General features: G+C 37.0%; 1 protein-coding gene across 1 annotated transcript; it reads right to left on the reverse strand.

The window, feature by feature from the left end:
- Positions 1-1,555: 1,555 nt before the first annotated feature.
- Positions 1,556-8,204, reverse strand: si:ch211-243a20.3 (uncharacterized protein LOC100151507 homolog). The gene is made up of 4 exons (XM_038292815.1): positions 8,073-8,204; positions 4,454-4,589; positions 4,229-4,358; positions 1,556-2,282 (listed from the first exon to the last, which is right to left on the reverse strand). Exons 2-4 carry the CDS (start codon positions 4,566-4,568, stop codon positions 2,000-2,002), a joined length of 528 nt encoding a protein of 175 aa, XP_038148743.1. The 5' UTR covers positions 4,569-4,589; positions 8,073-8,204; the 3' UTR covers positions 1,556-1,999.
- Positions 8,205-12,324: the final 4,120 nt, after the last annotated feature.

Raw genomic sequence — 12,324 nt, forward strand, 5'->3', positions numbered from 1 at the left:
TTCTTTAAAGATGCAGCACAGCCAGGTCTAAAAACATTGCAATATTGAGAGTAACCTTTGATTCGATTCAGCCAGACGATTGAAGATTTATATCAACTCATTCCCTGAGGACCTTTTTGTGGCCTGATACATGATGTGTGGAAGAAATGTCACCTTATCCTTTAAGGTAGCGGTGTTGAGAGCTGGAACATTCAATGGAAATTTAATGAGAGTCGTCAGTCGGTAGATTATCACTCCGCTGCACACCGTCAGCCCTTACTGACCCTCAAACTGCTTTGTGTGAGTTTATGGCCCATTATAACATGCTGGGGAATTTAGGCAGAAAAAGTGTTGACGTTAATATAAGACAGCATTCATATCAGACAAAGATAACTTAAGGGTATGCAAAATACACTTTACAAAGTCAGAGAGCAAAAAAAAAAAAAAAAAAAAAAAAGAAAGATAATGACACATTAAACCTAAAAACTGGTTTTGGCTCCCATAGCAACAACAAGTGAAACCAAGCATTTCTGATTCCAAAGAGTCCTTTTTCATCTTCTTGGAGGAATTTAAATCATCTTTAGTCAAAGCGTCTTCTAGCAGAACAACAATTTTAATCAGATTTGAGTGATTAACTAACATTTGACATTAGGCCGCCCCATTTCATTAGATTGTGGCAGAAATAATTCTGTCTATGCTGATGCTGACATGAAGTATGTTTTGGGAAAATATTGTTTTTTCCTTTTGTTAAAAATCCTATTTAATGTAAACCTATTACAACTTGATATTTAAATATCTAATTAATAATTTCATTGTATGTTTTAGAATAAGTTTTTACAAATTAATGTCAATGTGTTCATAGCAGATTTAAGGAACTAACATTTATGGATAACTATACTAAGTCGAAGTGATTATACAACAATAAATGATTTTACAGATTAAGCATTTTAGCCAGCTGTTGACTAATCTCAGTGTCTAAAAATAATATGAGTCACAATTTGCTGGTAATATGTTCTTAGAATGTATTTTGATAAAAAATTTGAGGATACAAATTTTACTCTAACTGCATGTGCTCTCTTTCATCCCTTTTGATATGCGAACTGGCTTAGAGCTCCTTTAATGCTTTCCTCTAGAGCTAGCTTATCGTTAGCTTTAATAACATAGAAAGTGTTTATAGATCAGTGCTTCCATGGTCTTTCTGTATCTCTGCTTCTGTCTCCTTAAACCCCAGTCAGCCTTGGTAGAAGGCCGCTCACACTGAGCCTGGTTCTGCTGGAGTGCTCTTTTTTTCTCTCCACTGTCGCTACAAGCATGCTCGGTGTGAGGGATTACTGGAGAGCTAACATCATGCATGCGAATATCTTCTGCAGGTATGCCGAGATTCAGTCCTCAAGGTCCGCTGTCCTGCAGGTTTTAGAGGTTCCCCTGCTTCAGTACAGCTGATCTTTTTTATTGATGACGGAACCGAAGCCTATTACATGATTTAATATTTATTATACAAAAATTTGCAACAGAACAACATACATGAGATACTGAAAGTATAATGCCAAAAAAAAACATAAACTAAGAAAAACTGTTTATTGTATATTTAACATAGTTGCGGTAATTAATATTATTATTAGGATAATTAAAGTTAAGTAATCACACCAGCAGATTGTCTCCTTAAAGCAGCCATTGGACAATGAAAGATGTAGATCCGTCTAACAAGGCGGCCTTACTTATTGGTTTTATATTTCAGGTATCAAATGTCCTCAGTGTTCTTCAGTAGTGAAATAAAATGTATGTTTGGGGATAAACTTAGAGTAGATGCTGCGTGTGACCCGGCCGCTGGAGCTGATTGGAATAAAGCCAACTGATGTGGGGAACAAATATAAAGTGGCCTAAATATTAATATATAAAGAGTAGTAGGTCAAGTCTCACAGTCACAAGTCATTATTTCTGGGTTTGCATCTTTGTCAGCTTCACATACATCACAGTTCCCTAATTCATACATGGTTCTCTGTGTTCTTCCCTTCCTCCCTCAGCCTGAACCAGAACCTCTGTTCTTGGGGACCTTCAGCCGTCTCCTCTTCACCACCCGACTGCCCCTCACCCTCATTCTGCTCTCAGGGGGGAGAAAGGAGACCTCTCCATGAAGACTCTGAGCCCTGCTGCCACCTCCCGCCTCTTCCATACCGTGGTAACCGTGGCGACGGAGGTAGGGCTCCAGCGTTGCTAGGCGATGGGAGAGTTCAGTGATACGGAGGCGCAGCAGAGAGACTTCCCTAAAGAGGTCGTTAAGAGACTCGGAGAGAGGGCGCACCCTGCAGGAAGAACAGAGGAAGTGCACTATCACATACAGATGTTCATGTTTATCAGGAACCTGGCCTACTGGAAAACATTACCTGCTTCTTTAGAGGTGAGTGTTGCTATTTATTTATATTTATTTATAGTACTATTCTATTTTTTTTTTTTTTTGGCTTATTGTTTTCTTTTTTCTACGTAGGAGCATTAGGGCCACTGAAAAAATAAAAAAAAGTTAACAGATTTTTAAATTTTATTTCAGTTTAATATTGGAAAAAACTCAGAATTGAAAAAAAGTCAGAATTCTGAGATCAAAGACTGAATTCATCTTTAGGTCTTCAGTTAAAGTTGAGTTAAAAAAATAATCAAAGTTCAAACAAAAACACAATTTAATTGGAATAGCCTGAGGGAAAAAAAACATATAAACTAGTATATTAAGACCTTAATAACGACTTTAAAACTTCACAGTCCAAGTTTTTTGTATAAGCAAGGCCATTTGAAAATAACCATTCTTTTATTTCCATAATGAAAAAAAAAACCCTGAAGATTGTGATTTTTATTAGAGAAAAAATTAAAAAGGTTTCCGGGAGAATTAATGACCTAATTTATTGTCTTTCTTTTCTCCAAAGCCCATTCTTGAGAAAGATGGTACAGCTAAATACAGCTTTATTTTTTTCTGCAGTGCATGATAGCAGAGAAATCAACATATCAACTATTTAAACATGAAGAGTGTTTTAGTTTATTTCATGGGGAAAATATCTGATCACTTTAAATGTAATCCAAGCCTAGTGTTTTAGAATCCTGAACTTAAGGCGGCTTTACTGGTGAATTAATTACCTTCTTTTATTTTTTTTCTTTTATATATTTTTTGTTTGTTTAGTTTTTACTTATTCAGCTTCTGAACAGTTAAGGACCTTGGTTGTTATATTTTCACCTCAGAATGACAGATGTTAGATGCAAAGTCCAGAATCTGTGGCAAAACTTTCTATTAGATTTTTCCCTGAAGGTCTGATTCAGCTTAAATTTATATTTACACTATAAACCCGAATAAGCAAACAGAACTCAAACATTTTGAGCCTGTCAGTTGCCTCAAAAATTCTTAACTCAATTGCAAGTTATCAGAAATGGCTATTTTTATTAAGTTGTCCTCCGTTTAGAATTTAGATTAATTAAAAAAAATCATGACAGCAGCTCAGAACATTTTACTTACAACTATTTAAGGTTTTTATTTGATATGTTTGTTTATATAAAATCAAGAATTGTATTGTTATTTAATAATAGGTTTATATGAACACGTATGTTATTTTGGTATAATAACAACCAGTTACTATTAGCACAATTAATTTCTTTACACAGGACAGTATATTTATATTTTGACATTTAACCTGCCCAGCAATATTGAACAGCCCCTATTCAATCTGACAGAAACCTCATTCATGCTTATGGAAGTAAATATGTGTCACTGGGATTTGATTACTTCCATATATGGTTGGTCTATTGCTAACTATGGGATCTTATTGTTGCTTCACTGAGTCAACACATGTGAGTTAGCAGTGATTTTACAAAATCACTAACAATTACTTAATCTTAATTACGTTCAACATTTGAGTTCAGGGTATAAATAAATTAAAAAAAATGTTTAGCTATGCAAAGCTGCAAGAGATTTCCTCTTTATGTGCTGTGCACTGCTGGGTGTTTGACTCATGTGGCTGAATACATGCAGACATCATGGATGTTTTTTGTTTATATCCATCACATAGATCAACAAAACTCATAATCAACTACTTTCAACTGTGGATTTCACTTAGAAAAATATATTGGATATATATATTGGATAGTATTCCATCCAATAGCCTATATATGTTAACAGCAAATTAAATCTTTAAATCATTTGGCTTTGTTTTTTCCAGTATTGCATATGGCCGCTCATTTTACAAACTTTATTTAAAAGTTTATTTAAAATTACCTAGAGTAGTCTGGCAGCAGAGCGCTTGGCTGAGAGTGAAGCAAAGTCTTTATTTCCCTGAAGATGTGTTTTCCCCAAGCGTCCAAAACTCTGGTCACACTGCGCACAGAGGCCACGTTAACGCTGTCAGCTGAAAGCAGACAGACACGTCCGGCTTCAATTTAAACGAGCTCATACTCATTTCATTCAGCTGCTCTGTGATTTACTGACCCGACAAATTTATACCTCCTTCTCTGTAGTTCCAGTACCCATATTCCAACTCATTCTCCTCACTGTCTGCACGGGCCCCTGTTGCTGTGGCAACCACCATCAACACCATCAACACAGAAAGAGGGGACATGACCTGTAGACAGATGCTTTGCTTTGAAAAGAAAAATTCAAAGAGATTAACAAAGCTTCATGTAGACCTTGCTGGAAATTAATAACATCCGCCATATTTGGTTGTTAGGTTTTAATTGCATAAAACCTAAAAAAAGAAAAAAAACTCAACAGTGGAGTATTTTAGAAAATGATAGCTCTGTCATGCATAAGCCAAACTTACTACTGTCAATTAATGATAGAAATTGCTAAATAGGATGCAACCAAAGTGACATAGTACAATATCCCTCAGAAAGTTTAGAAGAGAAAGATTTTTATTTTGCTCGAATAAACATCACTGCTGTAGGGTGGCTAACTCAAACTTATAAATTAATGACATTCTTCCAACTTTTCACTTTTGAGATTGAAGCAGCCTGATGCAGAATCTATTTTAATGTAAATCTATAATATATAGCATTTCTTTTGGTTTGTGTTTATTTTATTTTTTTCCTTTCTCAGTCATCCAATTCGTTATCTTTTGTATTAATAGCTACACAGTAAAATAACGAGGGTTACTTCAACATTTGGTCCCATACCAAAAGAGTGTAGAATTTACTCTATAGCTAGTGTCAGATTTTCAAGATTAATTTACTCATATTAGTGTCAAAATCCACAAGACCTCTCAAAGAGTAGAGGTTAATCGACACTATGTAGAGTAAAAGTTACACTGAATGGGTGTTGAATTTTACACTGATTATTAACTCCAAAACTTGAGCGGATTTACAATCAGTAAAATTTTGTCTAATTTTTAAGTTGCTCTGGATAAAACGTCTGCTAAATGCATTAACATAACCAACATAGTTGTAAATAGTCCATTTAGAGTTTAGAAGGAATTTTGAACACCCAATTTTTTACTGTGTACTGACAACATCTCACCTATACAAGTTCCAGCTTAGTTTAGTTTGATTCAAATATCTCAAGTCCCATGTGCCAGTAATAGTTTATTTATAGCAGATCTAGGGCTAACTGTCGAAGTAGGGATAACCTATGGGGTGAATGAACTGAATGATTAATTTCTCTTTGTGGATAATTCCAGGCTATGGTTGATGGTAAAAAGACTATATGTGGCATTAAATTCTGAACAATAAAACAATAAAATTTTATATTAAATATTTAAATATGTTTTTTTAAACAAATTCATTTAAATATATATATATTAGAGATTAGCCAGATTTATTTTGTTATTTTGTATACACAAGTGTAAACAAAAAGAAATTTCATTAAGAACAGCTCTAGTGCAGCCTTGAAAAAATAAAAAAACACGTAAAATCAGTAATATAAACATATCACTGTATAGCTACAGTTCTAACATTTCAGTCTATAGTTATTTCATTCTGTATTTAATTATTTAATTGCCTCCTTTCAGCGGACTCGTCATTAAATTATACTGTAAATGTTACTCAAACTTATCGGTCGGGTTAGCGGAAATTCTGATTGTCTGACTGGTTCACACAGCAAGTCAGGACAGCTTCATTCTTTGATTTGGCTCTGTAGTCTGAATTTCTTTGTTAAATTTAACTTAGGTACCGTTACGTTTCAAGCTTTGAACCAGTTGGAGCCACATCAAACAAGGTACCAAAAAAGTCATGTTTCCCCTTAATGTTTTTTAATGACAAAGTAAAAAAAAAAAAAAAAAAAAAAACTTCTAGAAACTATTGGAAAAGGTCCATTATTTTACAGACCCCAGAATCATTTCAACTAGTTCAGTTTACACGGTTTCTAGGGAATCATATGTTTGTTTCTGTTACTTGGCAGCTTCACTGGTGTTGTGTCTGACAGATAAATGTGTTTAGCAATTGATCATCTGCTTAAGGTTTGATGTTGTTCCAGATATGTGGAACTGATGTAAGTTGTTGACAATCCAACTTTGAACCTGAGGCAAAACATTAAGATTTTTACCAGACACCCCCCATCAAATCTTACTGATTTCAAGCAATGTTTAAGAGAAGCTGGGAAAAATATCAACATCTCCAGTGCGGACATATCCTTAAAGACCCGCACATGTAAAAGAAGCGAAAATGGACTCTACAGAGTATTCAGTATTCAGTTCAATATTCATATGTGGCTGAATACAGATTCAGCTGTGATTGTTTTATCAGTGCGTAACAAAAGAAAAAATTGGATTGAATTCACATTTCTGAATTTTTTATTTGTAAAACATAAGGATAGCATGTATCCTTTTTCCTCCACTTTGTGACACTTCTTTGTGTTGAGCTGTCACATAAAATCCCAATAAAATGCATTTGTTTTTATGGTTTAAATTTGACAAACATGCATAATAGTTCAAGTATAAAGACTTTTCCAAACTCCAGTCTTTGTGAAAGTGGAGGGGCTAAAACCGGCGTGTTTCAGCTGGCTCAGGAAAATTATATTTACAGGCAATAAAATAAAATAACACGCAGGAGGTAACTATATTGATTTTATTGATCTCACAGTGGAGAAATCTACTAAACTTATTATTTTACTATAAGATCAGTTCAGTCAACTTGATCTATGTCTTAGATCTCTGGAATAAAATATCCCATTAGGTTGAATGTTTTATAAATAAATTTACAGTTTGTCTATTCTAGTATAATCTGAAAAATTAACTTTTTTGTGTGTGTCCTGTCTCGCCCAACCGCTTTGCTTTCACAAGCAGCCATATGCCATAAGATTCCGCTTGAAACTTGTATATGAAAATGTATTGACATTTTTTAGGCAGTAAAATCGTATACAACAGAGGTGTAAACAGAAAGGGAGGTTAGAAAGAAAGAGGGGTTAAAAACTAATGGGAGAGAAAAAGAAATTGAAATAGTAAAGAGTGCAATAAAATGAGAGAAAATAAAATAAAACAACACAAATAGACAACACAGAAGATATACAGTAACTCCTTGAAGTCCGTTTCCACACCTGTATAAAACAAGAGGGACAAAATAAACAGAGGACATAACAACAGCAAAAAGAAGACATCCAAAGGAAACATAGCAAAAAGCTTCCAGAGCAGCAGCTATCTCTTAGATATCCATGTGTGGGGAAGGCAAAAACCTATAGCGATTACACAATATTATTCTGGGGGGTATATATCTGTAGCTGCAGCTTATTATTTAGTATTAGTGTGCATCCATGAACACCTGGAACCAAACTCCTATTTGCTTCTTTCCTTTAACCCGGGTCACATTCTTTCATACAAAAAAATAAGACAAGTTATAGGCAGAAACCCCAATTGGAGGGAAATTACAAATAAAAGACAACTATCTTGCCTACTGTCTTGTTTTTCAATCACTAAAAAAACCCTGAATGTATTCATCTTCTATTAAACATGTTTTTATCAGATCTGGAGCCTCTGAAAACTGATCACACACACAATAACTGTGGCAGAGAAAGTCATGCTCAACTTTGCCTGTTAAAGATTGTGGCTGTGAAATTGGAGGCTCTTTGAAAGCTTGCATAACAGTGGAGGAAAAAACTAAATCTGGAATCCGTTTTGGAAAAATGATGAAATACTCACAGTTAGAACGGTGTGGAGACAGTCAGACCTTCCCTGTCAGCGATGAGCCTGTGATCCACTCTGATGCCCTCAGTGGTGGTATGAAGATGGTGCTGTTTGTCTTGATGTTAGTCTGTATCTCTAACAGCTTTGAATGTTGTGATATCTGTAGACCACAACTCACGCCCATCTCTGACTCTCCCTCTCACACCCACCCACACACGCTCACACACACACTCACACACATTCACATGTTCTTTTCCAGCTGCTGCCAGATGTGCTGCATTTCCAGTCGTTCTGACAGGTCTCCTGATTTTCCTCACATTCTTTGCCTTTTTCAGGTACAGAATTGCAATGTTAAAATTCAGTTTTTCTGCACCATAGAATGGTATTTCTGTACCAATAAAGTTGATAAAAAACAGTTATAGTTCAGATCTTTATTCATTTATCGCTGCTATCCTGAGTTACAGAGGTTCTGCTGACTGTTTTCTCGTCAAGCTGGATGAAATTAAATATTATTTATCCAGTTAACAGATAGTTAGTAAATTTGTTTTCATTAGTCAGTAAATTTGTAACATCAGTTAGCATATAAACCAACATTAGAAGTCCTGTTCGGACCTCTTACACTATATAAGGCTTTACTCTTTAAAAAGTAATACAATGATCAACAACATTAACAAGTACATTGGAAGGTTTGAGGAGAGACTCCATGAAAAAGAACAGAGCAGAACTTTAAGATGAACCTCAGAACAATCTCCTTTTGACAGGAAACAAAATTAAACTAGAACAGAATAAATAATCAAGATGTTATAATGGTTCAGTCCAATAGATCTCAGCTTTATTGCACTTTGCTGCTAAAAAAAGGGGTCAAAATTGGTTTCCAATGAAATGAGAGAATGATAAAAATAGATCACTGAGAGTAATTACTGCTACAAGTGGCTGAATGAGTTGTCAAATGATATGTGTAGAGGATTTTTCACTCTTTGACATTTTGACTACTGTATTATTCTTATAAATAGCAGGATCAGTTGCATTTTTCTGCACTCGAGGTAAGATAGGCAAAACTAAGTGTTTACACTGCAAGAAGCTTTGGCAGCAGAATTATTGTGTGGCAGGATGCCAAATGCATTTATGTGCAATAAGCAGAAACTCTGAGTCAGATGTGAACCAACACAGTTCAAAGAAGCAAGAAAATTGCCTTTAGTAGTTATTTATAGACGTAGTTTTGCCAACTTAGTTTTTACTTCAAGATTATTTAATTTCTCTTTTAATAAATGAATGAATAAAGGAAAGGCTTTAAAATGATTGAACGTGGAGTACACATCCACCCATCCATTTTTCACCACGCTTATCCCGGCTGGGGTTGTGAGGGGTGCTGGTGAGAGGCGGGTGGTACACCCTGGACAGGTCAATACACAGACCAGTATATCGCAGGTCAACACAAAGACAAACAACCCCCCCCCCCCACACACACACACACACACACACACACACACACCCACACACACACACGCACACACGCACACAAACAGCTTTGTTTTCATGACATATGGGGTGATTTCATTGAATTGCATTCATTTTATATGGCCTAACCCAGACCCTTACCCTAAGATGTACCTAATCCTAACCTAAACTGAATTCACACCTTAGTCCTAAACCTTACCCAAATGTCCCCATATGTACCTGTAAGTCCTCGCATGTAGGTAAAACAAGACCACACGCGCACGCACGCTCACACGCACGCACACACACACATTCAGCGTAGTGAGGACCATATGTGATGCTTCTTTTACGACTCGGCTAGGTTATTATAATGGTCTTTATGTTGGGCTGAGCAAAGAATCAACTTTAGCTGGTTTAAAACACTGTGACTGGTAAAGAAAACAAGAACATATATCACTCCTGTTTCAGCCTCTGTTCATTGGTTTGGAATTGTTTGGGTATTGATTTTAAAGTTGTTTTATTTCAAGTGTTTACATGGTCTTACCCCTTATTATCTGTCAAACCTCGTTTAAATGTCTGTTCCCTCCCGTTCTCTCAGCTCGATCCATCTGTTAATATTGTTTTTTCCCAAAACCAGAAAGGAGGTTTTATATTGTTTTTGTTTAATTAAATGGTTCAGTCCAACTTAAATGGTTCAGTCCAACTTAAATGGTTCAGTCCAACTTGTGACATCATCACTTGTGACTCTGTCAGACTACAAGTATAGTGCAGACTGCAGACATTAAGTCATTCCATTTCCTGAAACCTCTCGTATGGTTAGCGTCTCTTGACTTACGTCCTTTGATTAGAGAAACAGTTTTTGTTTTCCAACGGAGCAAATCAGTCCAGCTTTTTTGTTGAAAATATAGCTTTGTGTTTCAAACCAACCAACAAATTTTTGTCGCGCTTAGAAGGCTGCCTTGAATCAGCAACAAACGTTGGAATTTGCCAATTCCTCTTTCTTTGTTCATAAATCAGGTCAGTCAAACATGGTGCCTCCAGTTAAAGCCAACATGTGGGCGCAATCTCTAGTAGAAAATACTATGGAAGTTACATCTGGTAGCATAGCTGCAAACTCTTCTGGAAATGCATTTTTGGCCCCAGTTATTAAAGGTCCTAAACATCCAGAAAACACTCCAAGAGTAGCAGTGGGACACACTTTGAGTCAAGTTTGTGCTTCCAAGCCTGTGGTGAACCCATTGCAGCCAACCCCAGCTCCTGTTAAGAGACCAGCTTATCCTGCAAAGCCGGAAGAACCAAGAAAAATTGTACTTTTACATGTTCCAGGTAAGGCCGCTGTTCAAGGATATGCAGCTGAGATAAATACAGGAGGTAGTATCATGACTTCTGAGATAGACTTTCAAGCCGCCTTAAGCTCCAGAGACTGGACAATCACAGGACTTCACAATGAAAACATCAGACTATCCCAACATGTGAATGTTCTCACTGCTGAGCTTAACAAATTAGAGGCAGTTCATCAACATAGCAACGGGAAAGCTAGCCAGCTTCAGATTGTGCTGAATGCTAACATGCAAAGGATGCAGGAAGCTGCGATCTGCATAAGGTCAAAAGACGAGACGATCACGGCATTGCAACAAGAAATCAAGAAGCTGTCAGAAAACATCAAGACTTCTGCTGCCGGGCCTCAGACAATGGATGCCGGGTTTGGACATACCAATGAACGAGCTAAGCAGCTGGAGTCTGAGCTAACTGCTGAAAGGAAAAAGGTGCAGGAAGCAGAGATCTACTTACGCTCAAAAGACGAGACGATCACAGCATTACAGCAAGAAAACATCAAGTTATCAGAAACCATCAAGAGTCTTGTTGCTGTGCCTCAGAAAATGGAGGCAGCGCGTCAGAATACCAACGAGAAAGCTAGGCAGTTGGAGTCTGAGCTAACCGCTGAAAGGAAAAAGGTGCCGCAGGATGAGAAAATGGCAGCGCTTCAACAAGAAAATATTAGATTATGGGAAAAACTGCAGAGACATGCTGCTGAGCTTCAGAAAATGGAAGCAGGGCTTAAATCTGCCAATGAAAAACCGGGACACCTGGAAACCGTGGCAATTTGTATGAAGGAAAGGGTGCAGGAAGCTGTGATCTGCATAAGCTCAAAAGATAAGCAGATCACAGCACTTCAACAAGAAAACATCAAATTATCTGAAAACCTGCAGAGAAAATCAGTACAGGAAGCTGACCTCAACTTAAAGTCCACAGAAGATGGGAGAGCAGCACTTCAAAAAGAAAACACCAGATTATTAGGACAAATTAAGGAAATGGGGGCAGCTCTTCTTGCTGAGTCGGCAAAAGCAAAGGAGGCTGAGATCTGCTTAGCCAAACAAGTGCAGGAAACCAGTGAAATAAAGGCTACTTTGGTCAAAATGGAGAAAGACTTGGAGGAACAGCAGCACCAGTGGGAGGAAGAAAAATGCCAACTTATGGCTAACCAACAACAAAGGGATGAGGTGGAAGAGCTGAAAATGCAGTTGGAGTTACAGAAAGCTGAGTTAGAACAGGAAAACGCTTCTCTGCGTCTGAAAGAGCAGGAAAACGACCAATTACATCAGGACGCTGCAAGAAAAATCATGGAACTGGAAACGAGTCTGCTTGCTGAGAAAGCCAGAACAAAGGAGGCTGATACCTGCTTAGCTGAGAAAGAGCAGGAAACCAGTGACTTAAAGGCTGCTTTGCTGAAGATGGAAAAAGATATGAAGAAGCAAACAAGGCTCTGGGACCGTGAAAAGTTCTGTCTCCTAAGCAAGGGAACGCTGCTCAGGAGTGTTCAGCAGCAGAA

Source organism: Cyprinodon tularosa, unplaced genomic scaffold, assembly GCF_016077235.1.
Source record: "Cyprinodon tularosa strain WSP-4 unplaced genomic scaffold, ASM1607723v1 ctg318, whole genome shotgun sequence".
NCBI classification, from domain to species: domain Eukaryota; kingdom Metazoa; phylum Chordata; class Actinopteri; order Cyprinodontiformes; family Cyprinodontidae; genus Cyprinodon; species Cyprinodon tularosa.

Excerpts from the sequence above, each read along its gene's own strand:
- si:ch211-243a20.3 (XM_038292815.1), bottom strand. The coding sequence starts at position 4,568 with ATGTCCCCTCTTTCTGTGTTGATGGTGTTGATGGTGGTTGCCACAGCA. Across the intron at positions 4,359-4,453 it reads CTGGAACTACAGAGAAGGAG|CTGACAGCGTTAACGTGGCC; the intron begins GTATAAATTTGT and ends GTCTGCTTTCAG. Across the intron at positions 2,283-4,228 it reads CTGCTGCCAGACTACTCTAG|GGTGCGCCCTCTCTCCGAGT; the intron begins GTAATTTTAAAT and ends TTCTTCCTGCAG.